Here is a 12,471-nt window from a genome sequence, read left to right on the forward strand (position 1 = left end):
CTCTGCTCAGGGGGGAACCTGCTTCTCCCACCCACCCCCCGCCTGCCTCTCTGCCTACTTGTGATCTCTCTCTCTGTCAAATAAATAAATAAATAATCTTTTTAAAAAAATTTTTTAAATCCAAATTAAAATATATTAACTAATTTAAAGGTATTTAGATTAGTAATGAATAGCACTTTTTCAACCTAGAGAAATATAAGTAACAGACTAGGAAAAGAAATGCACATCCTTAAAATGAAGAGTATTATTGAATTAATGTTTATTTAAAACCAGGCATGATTTTTCCATGAGTTTACATCACAGCTGTATTTAGAGATACCGAATAACTATAACTAGCTTCTGTCCACAAGACATACTACGTCAAACAGTGCAATCAATCCAAAGGTCAAGTTTTTTAAAAAGACTTAACTACAAAAATGAGTCATCAGTCAGTTGTTTTTTTTTTTTTAAAGGTTTTTAATAAATCAAATTTATTACAATGAATTAGTGTGCAATCAAAGCCAACTACATTCCTTGGGGTATCCCAGAAGTAAGCAAAATAATATTAATAGAATCAAGGCTACTAAATAAAATAAGGCATTTTTTTCAGAATGGTAATATAAAACATCATGGTGTGTTACCATTCTTTGACAACAGAAAACCAGTAAGACATATTTCAGTACTGACTTTTTGATGTTCCTATAAAGGTTAAAACAAAATTCCAACAAGTAAACTATAGATTCTATAAAGTAAGCTACAAAAAGGTATTCTCTTTAAGAGCACGCAATTTCTTACAAATAACAGGTCTCATCTCCATGCACAAGTAAAAGCATATTTATAATTCTAAAAGAAATGTCAGCTACTGGGGAACAACTCTCCATCGGTTCCACCTCCAGAGATGGCAGGTGGGTGATTACACAGCTCTTTTGAATGTATATAATTTTTTTAAATAGTGACAATTCACTTGTTCTTTTCTATTTTATCAATTTACATTTCAAATATGGCCATGTCAATGACCAAATATGTACAAATACTTTAAAAGACAAAAACAATTATATACAATTTGCAAAAATAAAACTTTAACCATGGTACATTTCACCTAGTCCAACACCTAGACAACTTCCAACAACAGTAACAACCATCAGGTACTTCATCCGGCCAAATGAAGCCTCAAGACTACATCCAGATTTATTTTTTTCCTTTCAAATGCTTTCATTTTTCTTTAAAAAATGTTTACAGTTTACCTGCTTTTAAATTGGCAATAGCTACATGAGCAATGCCTTATGTCGCAAATCAAAGCCTTGTCCTACCCAAAAGCTACTGTTAATTGAAGTCGATTTTACCATTCAAGATTAAATTCAGATGTGTAAATCCCAGATACCTGGGTATGAAATATTAAAATCTGCCAGAGAAATTAGATAGTTTTCCTCTTTTCCTTTAATATAACCCACTATATAATAGTGAACTAAATACGTTTGTTTCATAGAAACAACTTACATTTGCCAATACAGGGCAAATGGTCTATGTACAGATACATTAGGACTGCCTAACTGACAGTGAGTGTTGCCGACCAGGCTCCAAGCCAATGGAGCTAATATGGCGGAGCTCTTTGCTGAATGGACTTTCCCTTCAGGATACGTCGGATCTGGAAGAAAAATAATTAGGATTTGTGAGATTTACATTTAATGGTCAAAGTACCGTATTTCCTTCAGAGTTTTATTCCTTTTTTATATACCCTAAACACTCCTGTCAACTTGTAAGTAAATATATGAAGAAAGTAACAACACATTTCAAGATTTTAAGGTAACTTAAAAAACGCTACTATAACTCATTAGGCTTAAAGCCTATTACAGATCTCCTATAATTCTGGAGTGCAAGAAAGTAAAGCATCTCCATTAAAAATTATCTACAGTTGAAAATCTCGAGTAGCTTAAATAAGACCTATATAATCCTTTCCTAATCCCTACTCTTTTTGTGAGCACATTTAATGTAAGGCAGTAATTACGGTATATTACAGTACCTCACCTTTTTTTTTTTTTTTTAATATTTTATTTATTTATTTGACAGAGAGATCACAAGTAGACAGAGAGGCAGGCAGAGAGAGAGAGGTGGAAGCAGGCTCCCTGCTGAGCAGAGAGCCCAATGTGGGACTCGATCCCAGGACCCTGAGATCATGACCTGAGCCGAAGGCAGCAGCTTAACCCACTGAGCCACTCAGGTGCCCCATCACCTATCTTGAAGTCAGTTTCAACTAACACCACAGAATCCACTTCATACACACACAAGTTAATCTTTAATACTCTTCAAGTAAGAACAGCTGACATGATATCCAACTGGGTGGCTCAGTCAGTTAAGCACCTGACTCGATTTCAGCTCAGGTCATGATCTAAGGGTCGTGAGATCAAGCCCCAAATAGAGTTTCGGATTCTCTCGCTCCCTCTCCCCTTTACTCCTCTCACCCCCTCCTGTGTGTGCACTTGTGCACTAAGTAAATAAATAAAATCTTTAAAAAGAAATAGATAAAGCATCTGTGCATAAGTGTATGGATCACAAGAGAGTGCCTTGGTTCATTCAGAATCTAGTGATTTATTTTATACCCCTGTCTGACAAATTTTATTATCTTTCTCCCAGCCCAGAGCAGAGTAAAAGCAAAAAATCAGAAGAAAGACAATTAGGGCAAGAGCACTGATAGCCACTAGGAGGGGAGACACAGTGACCGGAGTCTGACCACAGAAGCAAAGGAAAAAACTCTCCTCTCAACACACAGAAAAATACAAAAGCAGAAAGCAGAGCAAGAAGAGAACAGGGAAGAGTCAAGCGGCTCTCCATACTCCATAATCCCTGACAACACCGCTGTATGATCACACACCACAAACAGTGAAGAAGCCAACACTGGACTCAGGCCTCTGCCATCTACTATTCAATGAGAATCCTATCTGTGCAGCCTTTCGGACTCCATGTTCTCAGCTGAGCCTTTACACTGCAAAGTTTTGAAACATGACAACTCTTTACAAATTATCAAAAGATTCACATTAAGTTGCAAAGAGCTCTACAAATAGGGGTTCCTGCGACATGATGGTCATATTAAGGGCCGTGAATCCGAGAAAAGGCTAAACTGCTTTCCATATATTCTCTGATTCTCTAAGTCTGTCATGGCCATAGTCACAATCAGCTTCATTTACCTCAAGGAATGATTTCCATCAAAAAATATCTTACGTTCTGAAAAGACTCAGTTCTCGTTATCAAGAAAAGTTGAGTCATGTGAAACTATTCAATCTCCAAAGATAATATATAGCCATATGATGAGTAAAGCGTAACTTTGTTTCAAGGATGTCTAGGTACTAAATTACATAACCAACCTTCCATTTCCTATTTAGTATCAGTAGACAGAAAAAACTGTAACAGGGAATGTTTATAGAGCACTCACTGCATCCCTGGGACTATCCTGTACACTCTACAGAGACGGACTCAGATAACACCCACAATCTGAAGACCCATCACTTGTAAACTTAAGGCTCTTTTTCCTTGATGTCTGCAGGAACTCTGGCACTTCCCCTTTCATTGGCTTTCAAACCTCAAACCATTCTGACTTTACTCTAAACCCAACTTTGTGTGATGGAAAAAAGAAAAGACTGTCTGACCTTTGACCATTTTGGGCCCAGGGATAACCTTCCAATTTCTTACTCTCCCTTTAGAAACAAAGCAATTGACTCCACAGTTGCTACAAAGACACCATAAGACCCAGACACTGAAAGGAGCCTCCCTAAACAGCCCCCACTGGCCTCGGCCCTACATCTCATCTCCCTTTATGTTTCAGACTGAGTGCCTGAAACTATTTCCTGTCCCTTCTGTAGCCTCACCTGCTCTCCCACAGGGCCGTCAGGAACCAAATGCACTGGCTGTTCGTTCTCCAGGTTCCGAGTACTTGGGTCTGCTCCCTTCCTCATCAAGAGTCGGACTGCATCCAACTGTGTCACCCGATACTGAAGGCTGGCAGCAACATGGAGGGCAGTGTTTCCATTATAAGCCTGCAGGAGACAAAATGGCACCTTTCAAAAAGGGAGGTTTTCATGAAAGCAGTTCAAAAGCCTGAAGAAGGTATAAATAAGGTCATTCGAAGTCTCATGCAGTTACTGAAGCCTTCTAGAAGTACCTTTGCATTCACAAAAGACAGGCAACTGGGCAGCTCCAAAAAAAGGCGAATGAGTTCCAGATTTGCTTCTTCCGCTGCCAAATGCAAGGCTGTGCGACCACTTTTACGATCCTTAACAAGGCAAGAAGGGGAAACAATGAACATGCAGACACCACTGTTGGATACACTTCTCACCCAGGCTCACAAACGTATGACTCACTCTTGGAGACTCACCGTGAACATACACCATCCACAAAGACTTCCTTCATCCCAGACTAAATCAACTCTTATTCCTCCTGAACTCCCCACCAATTTCCTATATACCTCCTATCACGGTCTGCTCTATATATATCTGCTCTATATATACAGGGTGGCCACAAAATGTAGAGACATAGACAAGCCTATTTTACTATGTATTGTCATATAAGACAATAAAACATTATGTATTTGCCTGTGTTTCCAGACTTGGTGGTCACCCTGTAGACATATAATTAGCTCCATCTCTCACCTCTTCTGCTTCCCAAGATCTGAAGTACCTTATGATTTAAGCATTTTCTCCCTCAGAGTTCCCAACTCAGTACCTTGTACATAAGAGATACTCAGTAAATAAAACTCAAATATAAAGAGAATAAAATTATCTTCCAGTTTAAAAAATAGCTTAAGTCCAGATCCCACAGTGATGGAACAACACTTACAAAAAAGCACTACTCTTATTATTAGTACATGAAAATAGAAGCCAAAAAGACAGTATCAATTTCAAGTATCTTCTTCTCTTCAATCCAAAGACTAGTTTATTTCACAGCTCAATGATCTTTTGAATAATAATGCACAGATTAAAACCAAATTAAGAAAGCCAATGATTTTAAAATCTAAGCTTCTTAATTACCATTGCCACTCACTCCATTAATTTAAAAAGAAGAAAAAAAGTTTTTGGTAATACTTGGGAACGAGGTCTTCAGCTATAAACACTTTTCTTCCCTACCCCATCTCCAAACTCTTCTGAGAAGTTACCTTAGCTTCCACTGCTGCTCCCATCTGAATCAGACATTTAATGGTGTCAACCAAACTCTTGTTCTTCAATAGAAGTTCCTGAACTTCAGGCGAATGGGGCTGTTGATTTCTCTGGAGTTCATGCACCACAGCATTGTGGGCCACAACCGCACAGTGGAGAGGCGTCAGGCCTAACAGAGTATCATAAAGCAGGGGTCAAGCTTCCATCAGGCATTTCAGTTGTCCCACAAGGACAGACCTTGAGGATGGTCTCTAACACAACCTACAGATGGGCTCCCCAAGAGCTAGTAAGGCAACCTGAATATTCCCTCCATTGGGGCTTAGTAGTAACTTTACCTACAGACTATTTTAGCTTTAATTACTTCCCTTCCTTCTTGGTCTAAAACTTAATACCCTTAGAACTGATGAGTCCTGCTCTCTAAATGGTTTTTCACCCAATAAGATTTCCATTGCTTACCGTCATAGTTAGTCGCCTCAAGATCCAAAAACTGATTGCTCTTCGCTGCTCCCTTCTGAATTGCCTGCACAATTTAAAAAGAGAGATGTGTTAGCAAAAGACAAGTTACATAAATATGTATTAACTAGTATTCCCAAGAAAAGAGTGAGTCAACTCAAAATAGATTATTGCAACAGGCAACCTACACCTGACTTCTAAAATCAAAGCCCTATCTCTTTGGCCCTGTGAGAGCAGAAGCTAGCTCACCGCCTCGTACCTGGAGCACCTGGGAGTGACCTTTCTCAGCACAGACATGCAGAGGGGTTCTTCCCCAGCAGTCAGTGGTGTTCACCTGGGCCCCGAGATTCACCAGATCCTGCACGATGAGATGCTGATTGGCAGCCACTGCCACCTGAAAGGCACTCTGTGGACATTCAGAGGGAAGAAAGATTTTGTTTAAATATGTAACACTACCCTGACAAGGAATATGAACATAAACTAAGACTGAGGGGAAAGCCCCATATAAAGAAAAGAAATCCTATTAATGACAATAGATACTGTAACACAAGGAAACGAAAATAAGCTTAGGGTGTGGCTTTATTATACCCAGTTAGTCTTTGGTCAAATAACGACAAAGTTAACGTTAATAACTCCAAGGTTGATGGTGGCAAAGAGTCAACATCTCAAAGTTAATATTAACTGAACTCTCTTGATCTGGGGCTCTAAAATGATCTACACATAAATATGAAACTGGTCATCGTCCTCTTGCCCACGGCCACATCCCTGCCAGTTCACTCTGACAAGATCCTCACCTGTCCATTGTGCTCTTTAATATCCAACATGTGAAGTGCATGCATTTTTCTTGCGAGGACATAGGAAAGTGCCCTTCTCCCCTGGGCAACAGCAATATGGAGGAACCTGGGAAACAAGGAGAAAAAGAGGTAAGTTACCTGTGACTTCACTAAGTTCATCTTTAAAAAAAAAAAAAAGAAAAAAATTCTCCTTTAGCCCCTTTCTTGATATGCTGGTGCACTCAAATGAAACATTACAGACAATAATTTGTCTTTTCTGCTGGGCTGATAATACATTTGTGTTGCAACAGGATGCATTAAGCTACCAGAAATAATAAGAAGAATGCCAAATTCTTATTTGGCATGCTGATCACTTTAAATCTATTATTTTTAATATTCCTAAAAACCCTACAAGGGAGGTCTTTTCATTTTACATGTCAAGAAACTCAGGCATAGAGAGGTTAAATAACTTGCCCATGACCCCTAAGATGTCAAGATAGATGAAGATTCAATCTACAAGTCAACTCACAGTTGGATCATTGACCAACTAATCATGATGTTTTTGCTCTACAGACACAATCTATGCTGGTCTTAAAAAACCAACTATTCAAAGAAGATACATTTTTATTAATTTAGAACAGGCAACCTGATCAGACTAAAAATATGAAAAACTCTGGAAATACTGGCTGTCATCGAACAGTAATTTCTACCTACATTAGTCATCCCGGTTAGGCCCTTACTAAGGTCTAGCTTGGTGTATCCCAGAGAAATCCTGTGCCCACTACATCTAACAAGTGTGGTTAGCCAAGTTAGGTATAGAAAAGGATACTCACGTGTCACCGTCTGCGTCCTTGGAAAGAAACTGGTCTTGGGAGATATTTGCCAATTTGCTTTCTTCCTGCTCTACTTGCCACTGAAAAAATGACTTCCCTAACTGTGTGGTGTTCACTGGGTTTCCGATGATGTTGGGGAATGGCAGTGAGGTGCTTAAAGAGGCAGAGCCTGCATCATGGCTCGGCATGGCCTCACAGGCACTGGGTGGCATCATGCTGAAGTTTTGCAGGTGGCCGTCATTTTGTTGCTGAACGCTGGGGGAATTCTGAATGGGAACAGCAATAGTCTCAGATTCCCGACTATTTAGAAGGGATGCAAAACTTTGATCTGGGCAGAACTGTGGTTCTTGACCATCAAAGAGATTTGGTTCATAGCTGGGGGACTGGGAGGCTCCAGGATAAGGACTGTATTCCAGAGCTGGGGCATGAGTGTAGTGCTGTGGTGGCGGCGGCTGCAAGTTCTGGCTCTGGGGCGAATACTGGTACAGGGCCGCCTGATCCATCAGGTGTAGGGAGCTGCCCACTTGGAAGGGCTGGTACTTCTGAGGCGGAGAGAAGATCTGCCCTCTGTGGAAGTCCTGACACTGTTCCCGGGGGGAGCCCTGTGGGACCACCCCAGGGCTCATCCAGCTAACTTGGACAGTATTTAGGGAAACCGGGCTGCATTCGTTCTTAATGTTGATTATGTTCTGAAGCAGATCGGCACTGCTGTCCTGCTTGGATTCACTGTGATGAACATCTTCCATGCTCTCTGCAGGTGTTGGTGTCTGAGGTGGTGTCTGGAGAAGAAGAGAAGAGTAAGTAGCACTCTCTCTTTCAAAACTATTCCAGAAAAGATTTTCAAAGAGTATTTGGAGGAAAATAGTGAGATGCTTACCAAAAACTGGGTATGTAATAAAGCTGGCCTTTTGCAAGCTGGTCCATCAGACAACGAATCAGGTCCTTTCCTTTTTCCACTATATGGTACTACGTTCTTCAATTCTATACCCAAGAAAGCAGTATGGAATCTGTGATGACTTTATTCTCTAAATTTTACCCATAATCACACTACATCATTTCACTCTAAAGCCCCCATGATATGAATAAAAGGATTTCTTACCTGTGAATTGCTCTCTGTTCACACTTTGTGTCTATAAGGGAAAAAAGTTCCCAATTTAGTACATATCAAATGGTTTCCTACTTAATGAGCATCAGTCAAACAGACTTATCTCTACCAGTCTTTACAGCTTGCCATAAATCTTTGATAGTTACCCTAGCAGTATTTATTTTCTGTCTTAATTTTTATTCTATCTTGCAACTTTCCCCAGGTTCACTTTCATCTTAGTTCAACTAGGTCAAGACGAAATCAATACGGCCATTTGAGTTTTCCCTTTGTAGTCCAGCTCTTCCATTTCAACTGAATTCCTTGCCTCCAACTTGCCTTCATTTTATTCATTCACTCCTTAAATTTCCTTTGTGTGCCTAGTACCAGGCTAAGTGACAGGAATACAGCAGACAGAGACCAATATGTCCTCTATCCGATGACTTTGTGGTGTGGTCTACAAAGACCTACTGGACCTAGGTCAGCAGAGAATAATAAATAACCTGACAAAATATCCTCCCTGCCCTGACCCAAAGCAAAAACTAGGCGCTACCTTCAAATCATCCACGGCTTGGCCAGAAGCCTTCTGTTTATGACTTCGGATATGCAGCAGGAGTTCCTTCACTGAGTTCTTCACACGAACGCCTTGAAACGGTCCTCTCTGCTGCCTTCCAACCCCCATATGGGGTTCAACTGTTCAAAAGAAAACAAAACATATTCCAGTTAAATCTCGTTACAGGTACAAATCTTGATAATCTCAAAAGTACAGCTGTGTAATGTATGAAGTCCCCAACCGAGACTGCAAAGCCTTTCTGACTCCCTCTGGTCAATGGCCTTGCATGTCACCCCCCAGCCCTACTTAAGGGTTCTTCATTTCCTTATATCTTTCTTCATCAGGCACCCTATGAAGTTCATTAAACTGTGGGTTCAGGGGCCCCCAGAGCCAAAAGATAAGCCTTTTCGTCTTTCAGCCCTATCCTCCCAAAAGACACAGTCACAGATTTTGCCACCCTCTCATAAATCTGTAATTTTTCTTGACTTCTTAAAAACCTTGAAGGAGCAAGCAATAAATGATGGATTTTAGCTTTTTCAAAACAAAGGCTTTATGTCAACACAGAAATTTAAAGTCTATTAATTCCATTCACCTAAGAAAGCGTAAAAACAAACTTCCTCCAAAGGTCTAAAAGTGCCAGAGCCTAACAATCAACAACGTCTTAGATTTGTTTTTTACTATTTGCCTGTGTTCAGCTATGCCAAGAAAGCTGCTTAAATTCACTAAGCTGAAACACATTTCAACGTACACACACAGGATTTCCCCTCAACAATGGTTTTTGGAACTGCTCACCAAGGCCTTCTAAGTAGAAAGGAAATAATGTCATTTCAATTTAAATTTTAAAATACACTTTAAAATGTCATCTATGATTACAGCATTCCACTTCTGACCACTACTATGTCACAACCTCTTGGGATGAGCCGAATACAAAGTAAACACGCAGAAAGTCAGGAAATGAATAATTGAGCCACTCAGCTGGGAGTGGAAAAAAAAGTAAGATGGGACAAGAAACAATGCCTAATTTGAACATATAGAGATAGAAATATACCATAAGCATACAAAAGGAAAAAATTCTATGACAGAGCAAATTAAATGACCAGTTGATTTTATGTTTAAATTGAGGAAAATCTTGCCAGAATCTAATATAGCATTTCTCTGGATTGATAGCAGTTAATTCAACGTCACAGGGAGAAAAATTCAGTTTCAGAAATCCCCTATGTCTAAGTGGTAAACCAAAGAACTAGCAAAATAGTTTCAGCCAGATGAAGACCAAATGTGAGAGAAAAGGTTCTAATACACACACACACACACACACACACACACACCTTTTTGCACCAGCTACACATTTAACATACAGGGAACACCTTATAAAATTCACTTTTTCAGGGGCATCTGGGTGGCTCAGTGGGTTAAGCCTCTTACTTCAGCTCAGATCATGATCCCAGGGTCCTGGGAGTGGGTTAAGCCTCTGCCCTCGGCTCAGATCATGATCCCAGGGTCCTGGGATGGAGCCCAGCTCTGCTTACCAGGGAGCCTGCTTCCTCCTCTCTCTCTGCCTGCATCTCTACCTACTTGTGATCTCTGTCTGTCAAATAAACATTACAAAACAAATTCGCTTTTTCAGTGAAAATGAAAAATCATTCTTTAAAATAAAAGACAACTGAAACAGAAGTGACTGTTTCAGTTGTTCAGGTGTTCAGGAGGGAACACCTAAATGAGAATGTTCTTTAAAACCATGCTGATTAGACTTTCCAATATGTGAGATTATCTAGAGGTTCTTTTTAGTCTACCCACAGTGCCATCTTGTTTTCCCTCGAATTATGCAACTGGGCTTATTAAGAAAAGAAACTAACCAATTCATAACAGAATAAGGAAAACATTATGCCTTTCTTTAAGATTTGATTTAACCATTCTAAAACTCATAGATTAAAAACAAGACCAGAAATCTGAGGTAGACTTCCTGAAACTCAAAAACATCACAAACTAACGACATAAACTGAGCTGGTTTTCAGTCCAGTTTCATCTTACATCTTCATATCAGTTTCTTCCCTTTAACATAAAGTCCTTTTACTTAAAATTTCCACAAATACTTAGGAAAAAATAAGTTGACCTTAAACATAGTACTCCAACCTCACTGGTGGCCACAAGAAAAAGTTATACCTACATCAAAACCAAAAACTCGCCACACGTACATGAATTATGGCTTAATAAAGCACTTTCTTTTCTTTTCTTTTTTTTTTTTTTTTTTAAAGAAAAAGAGTGGAATAAAATCTACTGTTGATTCGTCCCCACCGCCAGAAGTCAGAGCTCTGCTCTCAGAGGCCCTTTGAGCTAGCAGGCCAACTGGATGGCGCCCGGATTTTACGGATGGTCAAAGGGCATCGAACTATATCAAACGCCTGGCACAGAACAAGTCATCTAGTAACCGCCTAATAAATGACGGCCAGTGTGATGACACACTGCCGCTAAGGCAGTCACCGACGAGACCTAAGGTCTAGTCGAGGTATTTCGCACCTGGGTGCGCAGACCTTCCCCTCCCAGCGCGTGGGCCGCCAAGAGCCCGGGGAGACACGGGTGCCGGGGGTGCCGGGGGTGCCGGGACTGCCCCCGCCCGGGCCGGGGCGTACCTTGCAGTCGCTCCGCACGCGCGCCGCCTCTCGGCCGGGACTCCACGGCCCCGCAGGAGGACACGGACGAGGCGGAGGAGAAGTCGGAGGAGTCGGAGCCGGGCGAGCCGGGAGCTGAGGGCCCCGACGACGAGCAGACGGCGTCGCAGGCGCCCGGGGCCGCGGCCGGCGGCGACGCGCCGTAGAAATAGGCCAGGTTCAGCGGGCTGGTCATGAGGCCACCGTCGCCGGCCGTGTCCAGCAACCCCTCTCCGCCGCGGCTGTCGTCCAGCAGCTTGTCCACGATCATGCTCCCGGGCTGGGCGCTCGGGGACCCAGACTCCTGCGCCACCGGCTCGCTGCGCGGGACCGCCTCCCTGCTATGGCTCCGGCAGACTCGAGCACCGAGCGGCGGGAGGACGGCGCGGGCACGGGCGCGGCCCGGGGCTGCCGGGCTATTTAACCGGGCTCCGGCTCCGGGGGCGGAGAGACGGGACCGCCGCCTCGCTTGCCTCCCCCGAGCCCAGCTGGGCCATTGGCCGCGTCGGGGCCGCCTCCCCGCCCCGCCTCCCCGCCCCTCCTCCGGATGCGTCCCGTTTCCAGTAAAATGTACAGGATGAGGCAATGTGCCCTCCGCCCTCGCCCCGCCCGCCCGGCTCCGCCCCGACGGGCCGGCTGTCTACCCCCTTCACCTGGAAACCCCGACCGAGCGCGGCCTCCCGCCTCCCGCGCCCCGACCCCCGGCCCGGCCGCCCGCCGGGAGAAGACGGGCCAGGCGCGGAGGCAGAAGACGCGCGGCGTGGGGCTCTGGGCCTGCGAGGGAGAAGGGGAGGCGGGAAGGCGGCGATGGGAACAGGTCGGCCTGGTTCCCGGGCTGTGGGAAGTCCTGGAAGCTGCGCGTTCCGCACTCCTCCGCCCGCCCAGGCGGGGCGAGCTTCCCGCCAGCTCCGTTTAAGGCGTCTCTGGAAAGTTCCTAAGGGCCTGTCTTCTCCAGAGCCTCAGAGCGGCTTAGTCCTCTTAACCTAGCGTTTGCCAACGTGCCTTTCGGC

At 43.1% G+C, this 12,471-nt stretch overlaps 1 protein-coding gene across 1 annotated transcript; it reads right to left on the bottom strand.

Annotated features, from left to right (window-relative positions):
- Positions 1-432: 432 nt before the first annotated feature.
- On the bottom strand, positions 433-11,914 carry NFKBIZ (NFKB inhibitor zeta). Its single transcript, XM_032350251.1, has 12 exons — positions 11,444-11,914; positions 8,817-8,956; positions 8,282-8,312; positions 8,060-8,163; positions 7,183-7,961; positions 6,371-6,476; positions 5,836-5,982; positions 5,580-5,643; positions 5,123-5,292; positions 4,133-4,243; positions 3,840-4,007; positions 433-1,624 (listed from the first exon to the last, which is right to left on the bottom strand). Exons 1-12 carry the CDS (start codon positions 11,730-11,732, stop codon positions 1,571-1,573), a joined length of 2,163 nt encoding a protein of 720 aa, XP_032206142.1. The 5' UTR covers positions 11,733-11,914; the 3' UTR covers positions 433-1,570.
- Between the last annotated feature and the right edge of the window lie 557 nt (positions 11,915-12,471).

This window comes from Mustela erminea, chromosome 1 (assembly GCF_009829155.1).
Source record: "Mustela erminea isolate mMusErm1 chromosome 1, mMusErm1.Pri, whole genome shotgun sequence".
In the NCBI taxonomy this organism is placed as follows: domain Eukaryota; kingdom Metazoa; phylum Chordata; class Mammalia; order Carnivora; family Mustelidae; genus Mustela; species Mustela erminea.

Excerpts from the sequence above, each read along its gene's own strand:
- NFKBIZ (XM_032350251.1), bottom strand. The coding sequence starts at position 11,732 with ATGATCGTGGACAAGCTGCTGGACGACAGCCGCGGCGGAGAGGGGTTG. Across the intron at positions 5,983-6,370 it reads TTAAAGAGCACAATGGACAG|AGTGCCTTTCAGGTGGCAGT; the intron begins GTGAGGATCTTG and ends GAATGTCCACAG. Across the intron at positions 4,244-5,122 it reads GAGCAGCAGTGGAAGCTAAG|GATCGTAAAAGTGGTCGCAC; the intron begins GTAACTTCTCAG and ends TGCCTTGTTAAG.